Below are 14,078 nucleotides of genomic sequence, written 5' to 3' on the forward strand. Positions count from 1 at the left end.
AATCCAGTATCATAAAATGCTTTACAGAATGCCTAAAATTTGTACTATTGAAGTAATGGTAATCTACCTTTGTTGTGTGAGAGAGATCCAAGTATCTTTTTCCTCTAAGTATCCAGGTTTCTTCTAAACATGCGGTCACCGTGAAAGTTTTCCTGGCAAACTTGAGATAATTTGTTAAACTTATGATGATGGTTGTTTTAATGGTGTTGAAAATCTTTGCATGTTAAAATATTCCTTTTCATCAAATCATTTTGGTTTTCTTTTTTGATGAAACCCTGCCTCTCAAACTCTATGGAATGGGTTTTAACCAAGATAGGAGGTGTAATTGAGCTGTTGCTTTGGAGGAGAGTGGCTGAGAGCTAGTTCTGTTCAAATGCATGACAACTAGTCACGGTCATCGTGTTCAGGAGGAGATGACATGTGAATAACAGGGGTGGTCCACGTGAAATGTTTATCAAACTGTTTCAGTCTCCATATCCAGAGTTTCTTCCCTGTTCTTCCCTCAAAACAGTTAATCCTCAATGCAGAGCTTTTTGAATTTGCTTGGTAAGTCACAGTTTCTGTACTACTTCAGACAAGTAGTACAACGTGTACTCCTTTCCACATAGAGTTGTAGTCACTATGTTCTTTACTTAGTCAGGGTCATATCACACAGATCAGCAAAGGGCTGTGTTCTTTGCAAGGGGCTACTTTGACAGGCTCATCTGTCTCCATTCCCTGGCTGAAATGCCTTGGTTATATCATTCTTTTACCCTTATAAAAGATTATGATTGTGACTTTCTATAAAAGAAAAATGGCTATGAGAAACATTTTCTGTAAATCAGGTTATGATACTTTCCAGATACATGTGCAGTAAAAGAGAAATAGAAATTTACAACATATGTAAAGTTAAGCAGAATCAGCTTTCATTTGGAAAGTTAATTTTTAGATATCCTGCGAGTATACATCACATCACTATTAAAATGTGCATGGGTATTTATGTGTTTATATGTGAGAGTACATCTGTGTATATTTCCACACTTTAAAAATCAGTTTTCTATGTAAGTTCCTTGTGAATACCTGAAAAAAGATATTTAATTCCAAGAGCTATTATTATTAAGGGGTTTTTTTCCCAGTTTTGCAAAGCTTTTTGGAGTGAATTAATAAAACAGCATTAATTATAGTCTCAGACTGATGATACCCTTATCATACATTTATGTTTTACTTTAAATTTCATTTTCTCATTATGATTAGCTGAGATTGTGAATAAAACATATCAATATAAATTATGGTTATATACTGCTCCAATATATTTTCTACTATTATTATCACAGGTAATATAGTAGGAGTCAGTCAGAATGGAATACGTGTGCATTTCAGTGACAAAATCACAGTTATTCAGAATTTTAGGGTTAATTTGGAATTGTGTCAGAAGAGGGATTACTGAAGAAAGTCAAATTAACTAAGATTAGGGGATAAATGGAAAATTTTAACACTAGCTAAACTAACAGAAGCTAGAATGTGCAAGTATATTGTACTGCGGTGATTACTAATAACCATATTTTCAATTAGTAAACAGATATTTCACAAAGCACTTAGCAGAAGGACTCTTCTTTTTACAATGACATTTAGACCTATATGCATCTACAGATACATATGCATGTATATATATGTAATAAATGACAGGTACAGGCATTATTATGAATTTCATAAAAAGAGTTTGCTCCATGAAATTATTAGGATCACAGACATGTGAAAAGTACAGGAATGTAGTTCACAGTATAGCTTTACCAAATATTCAGACAAATAAAGATTTGCTAAATCTGTCAGCTGGGGAAGCCCCAGGATGCTGAGTATTTGAGCCACCTCCTGCTTCCCAGTCTGCTGCAATCTTAGGTGAGAATACAAAGCAGAAGACTCTACATCTCCCCATCCAGAAAGAAAATTTACATAACTGTCTTCCTACTCTTGAATATGGTTTACCTGTACAAATTATCTGTTGGAATACATGATAGGAAAAAGAAAAACTTTACCAAAATGTAAGCAAGTTTATGTGTGCCTATTTACCTTTCATTTCTTATGAACACATCTTGGGAGATAAACTGTCTTGCAAATGTTGTAATTAGAAGCACTGATGTGGGGATAAATACTTTGCTGATGTCAGAGAAATTGAACTTGGTTTTGTTCTTCTTAAATCACCACAATGTACAGTATACTAAAAGCTGATTAAAGATAGCAATGTATTGTTTCTCCTACCTGGCATACATGAATATATGGATGCAAGAGAACATGATAGAGGTAAAAAGAAGGGTGACATTACTGTCTGCAGCATCTGTGCACTCTGTAAAGCCTTTTAGCAAGCCAGTCACGGACTCCAGAGTCAGTCACTAATGCCTTAACAACAGAAGTGAGTTGGTACTTTGGGTCATATCTCTCTCAGGCTATGACGGTTCATCAGTTGTGCCATGTACTCTGCACCATTTCCATGGTGCTATTTGAAGATGGCAGCTGCTGAAGCTGATGAAAGTAAATATAAATTATGACTGCAGCAAAGGGACCTAGAAAAAATTACTATCTATGCTCCCCATACTTGTTCATAACAAAATTCTGCTTTCAGAATTGTAAAATCTCAGCACACTTTCAGGTGAATGCTGTGGATTTGCCATTTCTTGCATTTGTTTCAAAAGACCTACTGACTAGTGAGTTTCTTCTTTAATATTTTTGGCTGACTCTTGTCACCAATTTTCATTATGTGTGTCACTATTACCACCGTATAATCTGAACATAAAAAACATGGTGCTGTAACAAATGACTCCACAGCATTGACAGCTTTAGCAGGACCATTTCAAGGCTGATGAAAAATTTCCCAGGGAGATCTCAGGTCAGGTTTACATAAGCTAAACAGGAAATGATTGCCACCATTCACATTAAATCCTAAATGTTTTGTGTAACTTCATCTACATTTTATGTTCCTGCACGTCTCTCTGTCTCTCTCAGCTGATGAAATTCCACACTTCCTTAGATTAGAGAAATAAGTTCATGTTTCACAGTTTGTTGTTCTTGCTAAGCTCTACAAGGTTTTGGGATTTTAAGTATATTATTTAATAGACAGTAAAAAGTTCCTTCAGCTTTTGATTGTTTAAATTTTACATACTTTATAAATTTTTATGATACCTTGGGGTTTGTTACTGCTTTTTCCCTATGGACTACTAATGGAAGTTAGCCTGTCTAGCCCATGTGCTAGATGCTGTTAGGATAAAACTGCCTTTGACTTTCACACCTCTCAGGGGACGAGTAATTGTTGTGTTCAAACAGCCTGTAATTGTGATCCCGCTGGCTTTCTCAGTACGCTTCTGGCTATTAGAATCATTAAACAACTCAGCACCTGTTAACAGCATTGTAAATATTCAACCCTGCTTGTGTGCAGGTTGAGTCCAATATAGGAGAAGGCTTACAGAGACCAGGCTCATAAATTAGAGCTTCTGACAAGTCAATTATTGTGAAACTGGGCTTCACTGTGAAATAAATGAAATGGTGTGCTGATAAAAAGGTAGGCTGTCTGTTTATAGCAAAGGGGAACTAATGACTAGATGATTCAATGCAGTGAGCATGAAACTGCATTGTTTTTATTCTTTATCTGTAATTAAATAGTTAGGCAATATTGCTTCATAGAGGAACTCACTATTGTGCAGTTTTTATACTCGGAACATACCAACATGCAGAATTCAACTTGCATTTATTCCTGAGCATTGAAATCTAATGTCTAATACCTCTGTTTTCACTAATGATTTTAACACAGTCTTTCAAGATGAATGGCTTTGATTTTTATTAGGGGAAAATGTACTGAATGACCAAGAAACTCCTGTGGGTGTGCTCAAAATTATATTTGCCTCATTACAGACAGTAGTTAAAACATACTAGTACCACTTCACTCAAGATTACAAACCATTTAAGATTTTTCTTTACATTGTTTTATTTCCATTAGGCAGCTGCATATTTACTCCTTTGACAACAAATTACAGAGAAGAAGCAAATTTAAAATTCACAAAAAAATGTAAAAGATATTATAAATTCCTTATGATTTTAACTTCAGTTAACTGCAAATTAGGCAGAGCACAAGAGCACAAACCTGTTTGAATTGATGTCTTAAATTACAGTCTCAGGAAAGAGTTTCAGTGTATTTCCCATGTTCCTTTTTTTTGTTTTATCAGTATTCATCATGAATGTTATGGTACTGCAGATAAAGGTGCTGAAATTATATGATGGAAGTCTGAATACCATGACAACAAAGTGCCTTAATTATAAGCATTTCAGAAGTATTCTGTTCAATTTAGAGAGAAATAATAATGACTCATTTGTGGTTTAGGAGTATAAAATAGAAATTTTTTTCACGTCCTTAAACAACTTATTTAGCTAATTTGCTCAATTACTTTCAGAAGGTAAACAAAATTTGATGAAGTAATTTCTGCTAATAACCAGAAAATAAATGTGATTGGTGATGTCAGGGAGAAAAAATGGGCAGATAGAAATTTTGACTATTTTGTATTATTGCTATATCACTTAATTTAAAAGGACACTAAAGAAATTTAGGTTGCATGAAAAACACTGTTAGAGTAATATTTCAACAAATGTGGGTTTTTTGCATAAGGCTGATAATATATGGCTGGGTACGGCATAAAGCATTTTAGTCAATACAAATATTTCTGTTAGTTTGGTTTGGTTTTGGACAATAGGTGTGTTGTAAGTATTTCAGATCATCTCAGCATGAACCCATATAAAATGTCCCAGAGTTGAATACTCCACTGCCATGTATCTATGCTTTGTTGTTGTCTCATGGAGCTGGCTGGTACCAGAATACATTTTTTAAATCTTTTTCTTATATTACTGGTTTACTCCAACTGTAACCAATTATAAGTCAATATTCAAAGCTTCAGAGAATTAATCCCATCATTTGGAATTAAAAGCAAGAGGAAAATACCTGGACATTGCAATACTGCTATTTAGCATTCAGGCTTTTTGGTTATGCTACTGCTATTTGAAGAGTTTTATGGTAAAAATGTTTTTTAAGAAAATAATAATGCAAATCAGATTATTTGAATTCAGCAGTTTTATAAAGATGTTTGTAGCTGATAAAAATTTAATTCCATCTTTTGAAATTTGCAAACAGCAGCATTACAGTAAATTATACAGTAAATGAGAGCTTAACTCAGAGAATGGGGTTTGTCTGCCCAAATAAACCATCCACAACTGAACTGGTTGTCTAAAGTTCTCTTTTTTTAATCACTGATCATGTTTCACCTCATCCTCAAGCAGATATATAAAATACTTCAGATTAATAACATTCTGCAAGTGCACATTTCTTTCTAGTGACAGTGAAAGGAGTTTTGAAAAACTAAGGTGCAACAGTAACTTTGTAAAATTGACAAAAATTAATCTCAGCACACGCTTTTGCAACCTGTTGTACACCTGCACAAAATAGCATTGAAAGAACCTACTCTCAATTACAGTGGGGTTATTTCAAGTGGGAATGCTGAATACATCATAGCAGCAGTAAATTTTAATAAAGCAAGGCAGGTAGAACATTTTTCATCATTGCACAATCTCAGTAGTCTATTTTTGCCACAGTATTTGACAGAATTAAATGAGCAAGAACTACCTTTTTTATTCTATTTTTTAACAATTCAGTAGATCATCAGATTTTATGTTTGTTCTAATTCTGCTTTGAAATTGCATGGTTTAATTACTCTGCTTAAATTCAAAATTTTAAAACTTGCTAAGCATGTTCGGTTTTTCTTCATTACTAATTGAACTCAATTATTACTTTCTGATCTGGTGCCTGTGTCTTTTTTTATATGCTAATATAAAAAGAAAATATATTTTTATAAATACCAATTTTATAAACATTTTTCCTTCATACCATGAACTAAGCCATTGTGATTATATAGTTTACCTAAACATTTTGTTTGATGGTGAACATTAACTAATACCCTATTCCTTTTTTTAGCAATTCTAACTTTAAGAATAAAATGTCACAGAAATATAGCAACAAACAGCAACATTTGGATTGGTTTGAGTTTACTTATTCAAGAGATGTCGTTATATGCCTAGTCTTACTTTCAGTGTTGCAGGATGTAAGGACAGTTGCTCTCCTGGGTGGGTGTTCTTCCTTCATCTTGAAGTTAAAATACTGTTACTTGTGTTAACATTGCTTGTTCACTTTCATGCTTATCAGGAAAATGTACCTGTGAAAGCAGGAAAATTTTTCCACTAACAAAATAGAGCCAGTCCAATTCTGTTTGTATCAACTTTTCTATAAATAGATGGACAAATTGCCATAATTCCACATATATACATGGTTGTTGTCTTATGTTGGTAATTCCCACAAACGATTTAAGAACCATGGATTTCTTGTTAATCTTCAAAAAGGACTGTGTTTAATTGTTTAATCTGGATATTTGCTGTTCCATGTGTGTATTGTAGAAGCCTTGTTAGTTTTCCTAGAAGATACTGTTGTTAAAAATCTACAGACTGTAAAAAATATTCATTTAATGTATCTGCTCTTATTTTATCTAGTTACTATAACTTGGATGATGTGAGCCATGACACTGTGAATAAATACCTCTCAAGCCTTGTTGAGAAATCCCTGTTTGATTTGGAAGGCTCCTACTGTATTGAAGTTGGGGAGGTAAGACTAACCTGTGCCTTACAAGATTCAGTAAGATACACGCTCCTAGAAGCTGTGAACAGCAAGATACATACTCCTTGATGTGAGATGTTAGTCTGTGGAACTCTTTGTAAGACTTACATTGAAAACTGTTGAGGCTAAATTATGATGCTAAATTATTTTTGGTGTTCTCTCTTAAAAGCAGTCTGAGCATGTTTCACAGTTATGTAGGAGCACGTTATACTGAAACCCTTTGGGAACTGTGTGTTTGATTCCTCTAACAGGATAATCGCAGCATTGAGCCCCTGACGTACGGCCGTATTGCTTCCTATTACTATTTGAAGCATCCAACTATTGGGATGTTCAAGGATCAGTTGAAACCTGAAAGCAATATTGAAGAACTGCTCTTAATTCTGACAGTAAGTGCTGATATTGCTTAAAAATACATTTTTTTACTCTTAACACAAATATATGAAAAAACCACACAAAATAAATAAGAACCTTTCTCCACTGATATCCAATTTATTTTTTTTATTGTTTTGAGAAATATATCTGAATTTTTGATGTTTCAAGTGTTTCATCTTATCAGTACATCAAAATTACTTTATACACTTCTTTCTCTTCTTGCGTTCCTTTATAATGTGCAGGATCTATACAAATCTGATATTTGTCTTTTCTAAGTTGACTATATTACTAAAAAGCTATAGGAATGACTGTTTACACTAAATCTGTAGGAGGACATCACTTTGTCCTGGGACAATCTGGAAGATACAGCAGCTTTAAGAAGTAAGGGAAGCATATGGGAAACACCTCTTTCCTAAAATGTCTGCTTTCTCTTTTCTCAGCCACCTCCCAGTCGTTGAGGTCATAACCTGCAATAACAGCATCTGCAATAACAGCATCTCCCATAGTTAGTCTAGAGACTGTTTAACAAAGAAGTGCAATGCAAGGCCAAAGACACCATGTGTGATGCACTGTGTTAGTATTACATTCTCATCATAAAAGAATCAGGGTTTACTCCATTTTCCTTTTTAAGAACTTATGTAGTTATAACTACAGATTTTTCTTTTTCAACATGGTGTAACTCTACTTGTACAAATATATTTCAAAACAAGGAGTGCCTGAATATTTCCTGTATTCAGGAAAACTTATTTCTACCCCTATATGACTATAGTCTCTGTTAAATTAAATACATTATACAAGTGGCCCAAATTCAGTAATATTCTGATTTCTATGTGTTAGCTTTAAAATTTAAAGTCCTATCTTGCAGTATTTATGTGTCTTACTTTTGCATTAATTACTGTTTTGGTATGCTGCCAAAACTTCTCTGAGGAGAAATGCAAGAAGAAAAGTTAAAATATTGCTGTTCAACAGTTTGCAACTCAAGAAAACCTGATCAGCATTTTATGACACTAGGAAAACCACTTTCCTAGTAGAGAGACTTTTCTTCCTGATAAATTTAGAGCACCTGCTGCAAACATTCAGAGTGTTACAGCTCAGAAATAAAGGCCACAGTAATCTTTTGTAATGGAAACTGTTAGACAGCCTAAATAGAGGAAATGCTATCACTGACCCTGCAGTATCTGTTGTTCTGCTGTCTGAAAACATTGCAATTACATGAAATGAAATTCAGTGTATTCATGTGAATTCAAAATGGTAATCATCCACAATACCTAGATATTCTGTATGTAAAATAACTGAAATTTTAAGAAGAAATACCACATGTGAACAGAAGTTAAATAATAAAATGTTGAGTATTCAAGAAGAGTGCTTATTCCAGCTGCTATCTCTTTGAAATCTTCTCTCTAGTGAACATTTTCTGCACCCAGAAGTGTCAGGATTTTTTTTTCAGACAGATTTGGGTAATGAAAGTTTTAGAATATTAGCAGAGATGGCATTTCGTAACACTGCCTCAACCGATGAACAGGATATGGAAAAGGAATGGTGGAAGAACCTAGTGCTGCCTGTTTGAATTTGCCTAATTGAACTATGTGCATTCATGAATTCCAAAAGTAACTGGCAAATATTTCTATTGTAGATGAAACTTAGGATGGTAATTTTGGGTAGAGATTGTAAAATTTTAAGTTCATTATTCTTGCTTTAATTTTTTCTAATTTTTCTTTTCCTGATAGCACAGTTTTATAAGTTATCCACTTACAATCTCAAGAGGAATGGGACTAAAAATAAAATTGCTTAGGGGTCAAAATGCACCATATGTATCAGTTTTAAAGATTAAATGGATTTATGTGTGCTGGATGCCATTAGAGCTGATAGTTCTTGGTTACTTTTTATGTGGATGTTGATTCTCCTAATTACTAGTGGAACTACAATTCTGTCTTGTTGAAGGTGTAAAATGAAAGATTATTTCAATCTAATGTAGTGTTGAAAAGAAGTGCCATTTCAACAGTTATTGGCAAGGATTTTTTTCCCCCTAAACACTGTGCATTAATGAGTTTTATAATTACAGCAGTTGCTTCACACCTCTATTGTTAACCAATGACATTACATCTGCCTCACTCCACTGTTGCCCTCCTCCTTCTTATTGAAGCATTTAGCGGTTTTGGCAATAGGGAATTACATGGCATGGGGTAAGTAGTCTAATTAGGTATAAGTGAAAATCCTGAGGGAAAAGGATGTTTAAAAAGTAATTTGAAGAATCTCTTAATGATGCTGAAACTGAAAGCTGTAGCTATAGCACAAAAAGGCCTGTTACCATTACGAAAATAATTATAATTGTGATTATTCTGCTGATCACTCAGTTTTAAAGTTTCAATTTATGGACTGTGTTGTTTAGGAATAACCATCCATGCATTTCTCATGCATTTGCAGGATTTCATAGATGTAACACTTTTTCGTTGGAGTTTTACCTAAGCTTGCAAACCTTTAGGTATTTATACATTTCTGATGTATATAAGGAAGGCAAACTTGAACAATTTGAAAAAAGAAAATCCTGATTTTGATTTTTCAAATGGGATATATATACATATATATATCAAATATATAAGTAACTTGGAGAGGAGCAAAACAAGCAAAATGTGGGAAACATGTTTAAAACAAAACATGGGAAAAAGCAATTCAAGAATTCGGAAACTTATGATTGCATTAAGAGGGTTAAATCTGTGTTTGAGTAAGGGATTTTGATTTTCAGATTGATATTTTTGCAGGCTGAATAGAAGTGTTCAAAATTCAGGATTGATCACCAGTGAATTATCAAGGAATCTTTACAACTCATGTAAAAAAGTAGTTGTGAGTCATCCAGTTTCTAATGTTGGTGGATCTCTCAAAAAGTCACATAATAGCAATATTTGTTTTCACTTTGTGGAAGACCACTCAATAGTCTTCTCCAGTACCTATTCTTTTCTCTGTTTTTATTTTACCTATTCGTTTTGATCATCTGCCAGCATTTTAAAAGATTAAATGATTATTTTTTTTCCCAGTAGGGTATAGGGGTTGAGTATTCGTAACATGAACATGAGAATGGCACATAGGAACAGCCCAACAGTCATGTTGGAAATACACAGTAATAGGTGGGTGAAAATCCCTGCATAAGCCCTGCTCCTCTCAGTAAGTCTGTGCCTGAGATGTTTGAGCTGACTTGGGTTTGTAGTTTGCAGGTAGAACTTCACATTCAGTTATTTTTGTCACTGGCTTATGCTAGTAGACTGGTAATTTTTTTCTGGGAGAAAATGTTTGATGTTTTTCCATAGAGCTTTCTTTAAACCTTTCCTAACCGTGCTCAGACAGTAGTAATCCAAATGAGCTTAATCACTGTTGAGTTATGGTGCTTCTTGCATTAAGTATTATTGATGAGAAAGTGTTCATGAATTATTACTGGCAGTCTGGATTTCCCTGAGGTGCCTAAAGACAGTTTCCTTTAATTCTGATAGTTAGGTGCAGAGACTAAAAAAGAGGTCTAGGCAAAAAACAGTGATAGATGCTTTAGGGTAATTCTTGTCTTTTTCTGCACAAATGTTTTTAAAATCAAACAGTGATTTGTTGTACCTTGAGGAAAGAAAGTCTGTCGATCTGATTGATCAGGGCTGTGACACCTAGATCCACTAGTTTCATGATTGTTGATGATTTTTAACTTATTATCTGGTTAACATTCCTATTTACAGAGCAAAAAATTTGTCATACCTGTCCATACCAGATAGTGAAGAAAAGAACATCATTCCTGTCTTTTATCCCCTGTTTTATCTCCATGTTGTCGCTGATTTTTTTTTTAAATTCTGCCTACAAAAGAGAACTGGTTGGTTTTTATGTGCCTACTGCTGTCTTTCATGTAAATTGTTTATAAGAGAGAGGGTTTTTTCCTTAGAAAAGTGAGCTTAGAGAGAGAACGTGGTATTTTTGTTATAGTGGGGTGTACGTGTCTGTCTTTCTGTGATACAAACATGGACATAGAAGTTTGGTATCCACGTGCCTCTTCCCTATATTTCTTTCTGAAAATTGGTAGGGTGACACTGGCTTGTATTAGACTAAGTAATTTGGAGCTGAGCAGAAAATCTGTCATTGTTGGAGTCACAGACTTTGAAGGTATAAGGAGGAGGTTCATGAAATAGGCACTCTCCAGTCAAGATACATAGATAGCAAATGAGTAAAGTTATTAGTGCCTTCTCTGTCTTTCATTACCTGATAGGTATTTATACTGTGAGAACCTAGATAACTCAATTAACCTGTAGCTTTATTTCCTCTTCATCATTGTTTGCAATTCCTGTTCCAACCAGGGAAATAAGCAATTCTTTGTGAGTATTTGCACTCTCAGTCTAAAATAATTTTATTTCTGTATGGGGATTCTGTTGCTGATTTGGTCTCCCATGAAGGGGCCACAAAGGTTTTTGACTCAGTGATAAACCATCTTTTCAGCAGGTCTCCAGTTAAACACCAGGGGAGGAGGAAATAATGCCTTACAAAAATACTGTCAAAAATAGAAGCTAATGTGATCTGTTTCAGTTAATATTTTCCCTTCAAGCTATGGCAGAAACATTGCTTTTAGGAATTTTTAAGATATTATATAAAACTGGGTCTCTGTTCTTTAGTCATTTCAGAAAAAAAAAATCACATCGCTCTTCCTAAATCAGTCAGTGTTTACAGCTAGTGTAAAACTATATTTGCATTTAATTTAGAAGAAATTAAAGGGGTTAGTATGATTTTCTTCCAGGCATAAAAGCTCTGCAAAACTATATTCATTAAGTTATTCTTTTTTAATATGGCATTTCAGTGTCAAGAATAAAATTTATATCAGATGGAAAGCAGCTTGTTGCATCCTAGCCTTTAAAGAACTTCCATATCTGATTTCACAGCTATGCTACCCTCTCAACAATATGAACATCAGTGCTGTGGCTTCAGCCATTATTCATATTTTAGTAATAGAAGAAATATTTTTGTATATTTTAACAGAAGAAAACTGTTACCTCTTACTATTAAATCTTTACTTTACAATAAATCCGTGCCAAGGACTGTTCAATGCATAAATTTCCTAAACACAGGCATTTCCAGGATAATTTACATAATTTTTGTACAATCCATATTTTCTGGATTTTAACATGCTAAAACATTTGTGCTTCAGTTCCCACTTGAATCATCTAGATGGTATCACAATGTGCTTAATAGTTTGAATTTGAAAATTATGTTGGGGCTCATGAAAATAAAACAAAATGCTACAGTGCCTTTTAAGAGTGTCCAAATTTCATTATCTATATCCGGTATATTCAAAAATATCTTGTTCTTAGCAGAAAAAGTACTTATATGGATACTCACATATTTAATTAGTCTTGATTTTTCTCTAGTCCCAGTAGATGGAGCAGTTTTTAATGCTACTGTAGTACTTAAATTTAGTATTTTTTTTCTAACATCATGACACAACTGTTTCCTGGTTGTCTTTTTTTCAAATTATTGTATAAAATTTAGTTTGAAGGCATAATATGCTGGCTGCCTTTCCGGAAAGCACAGTCCATTAGTAAATCAAGGTAACAATGCCCACCAGTAACAGTTAACTCAACATGGCATAAGTCTTCCATTTTTATGGCATCGATAAGAAAGAATTACAGTCAAAACCAGAAAATACAAATCCTTTCCATCTCCAGTATACATTAATTTCTAACCTCCAATTTACAGATCTCCTTTTTTCCCCATCCAGCTTCTTATTTAATTTGTCATTATATGCCAGTTCAAAAAGCAAACAAACAAACCAACAAAAATAAAACTAAACTAACTGAACCAATACTCACAAAAACTAAATTAAAACCTATTTTAAAGTTGTAGCTACATGCTTCTGACAAACATTTGCCACGACAAAGGCCATGAAACAAGAACTGTTATCTTGGATACCTATAGGGCTTGTTTTTAAATTGTTGTTTTTTGGGGTTTTTTTTTTATTTGCTTTGATTGCAATGCACCATCCAAAGGAAAAACTTTTGAAAGTGTATATAGCTGTGGTAGTAGAAAGCAGTAGCCTCAGACTATATGCCCATTTCAAACACCTGCTTTAGTAACCATTTCTCAGAAAAAATGAGGAGCTAAATTCCTTTAACAGGATGCGGTTACAGCAGCAAAACACTCATGTATACCAATAGAAAGTATTCTGAGAGCCAGGTAGACAGAGGTACCGTCCTGGTCTGGTACTTGCAAAGGTGAACATTGGCTGCCATCTGTGGCAAATCAGTGTTTGCCCATGGTAGAAGCAAGTTCAGTGATAGCAAGCTTGGTTTAGCTGACTGCTCAAAGCTGCATGCAGCTCAACCATGAACCACTTTTTTGTTTGTCTATTTTAGCACAAACTCCTTTTACTTACTGCTTGACAGTAGGAATTGTAGACACTGTCATGCAAGATTTCAAATTATGCACAGTTGTGTACATGCAGCCACTACTTGGCAAACTATTCATACAGGAAATCAAATGGCTTTTTTCAACAGTCATGTCATATGGCTGTATATTTTCAAATATACAAAATATAATTGTTGAAATAATGTTTGTGTTTGTTGAAACAGAACTCAAGTTCTCAACAGCATTGTTATTATGGTAAAGCTGAATGTTTTATAATCTGTAAGACTCCTTTAATAACTGTATGTTCTCATGTCCCAAATGCACCAGCAGGAAGTCTTACAAACTTAGTTTGTCTTTAGCAAGTCAGTTCAATTTCTACCTGCTTTATTCCTCCCAATTTGTAATTGAAGCAGGATAAGCAAATTTAGGCCTTCTGCACCCTGCAGTTCTTTTGTCTTTGCTGGCTTCTAGGTAATGCCTTTTCCTTTTGATAGATTTTTTTTTTCAGTTGAACTACAAGTTATAACAGTTAACAATCATATTGATGACTTTCTTTTCATAGAATACAATTCACTTAGTGACACCAACTGGGCCATACAGACTGCTGTTTAAAGGCACAAAAATACTCTTCTCTGTCAGCATAGAAGATATTGCTTGTAAAACTGTTAAG

General features: G+C 34.1%; 1 protein-coding gene across 1 annotated transcript in view; it reads left to right on the forward strand.

Moving 5' to 3' along the window:
* ASCC3 (activating signal cointegrator 1 complex subunit 3) overlaps positions 1-14,078 on the forward strand; it is a 261,017-nt gene that overhangs the window by 213,430 nt on the left and 33,509 nt on the right. Inside the window, 2 exon segments of the mRNA XM_033054769.1 lie at positions 6,553-6,664; positions 6,928-7,062. Of these exon segments, the coding sequence (XP_032910660.1) occupies positions 6,553-6,664; positions 6,928-7,062 (247 nt within the window).

The sequence above is a fragment of the Catharus ustulatus genome, chromosome 3, assembly GCF_009819885.2.
Source record: "Catharus ustulatus isolate bCatUst1 chromosome 3, bCatUst1.pri.v2, whole genome shotgun sequence".
NCBI classification, from domain to species: domain Eukaryota; kingdom Metazoa; phylum Chordata; class Aves; order Passeriformes; family Turdidae; genus Catharus; species Catharus ustulatus.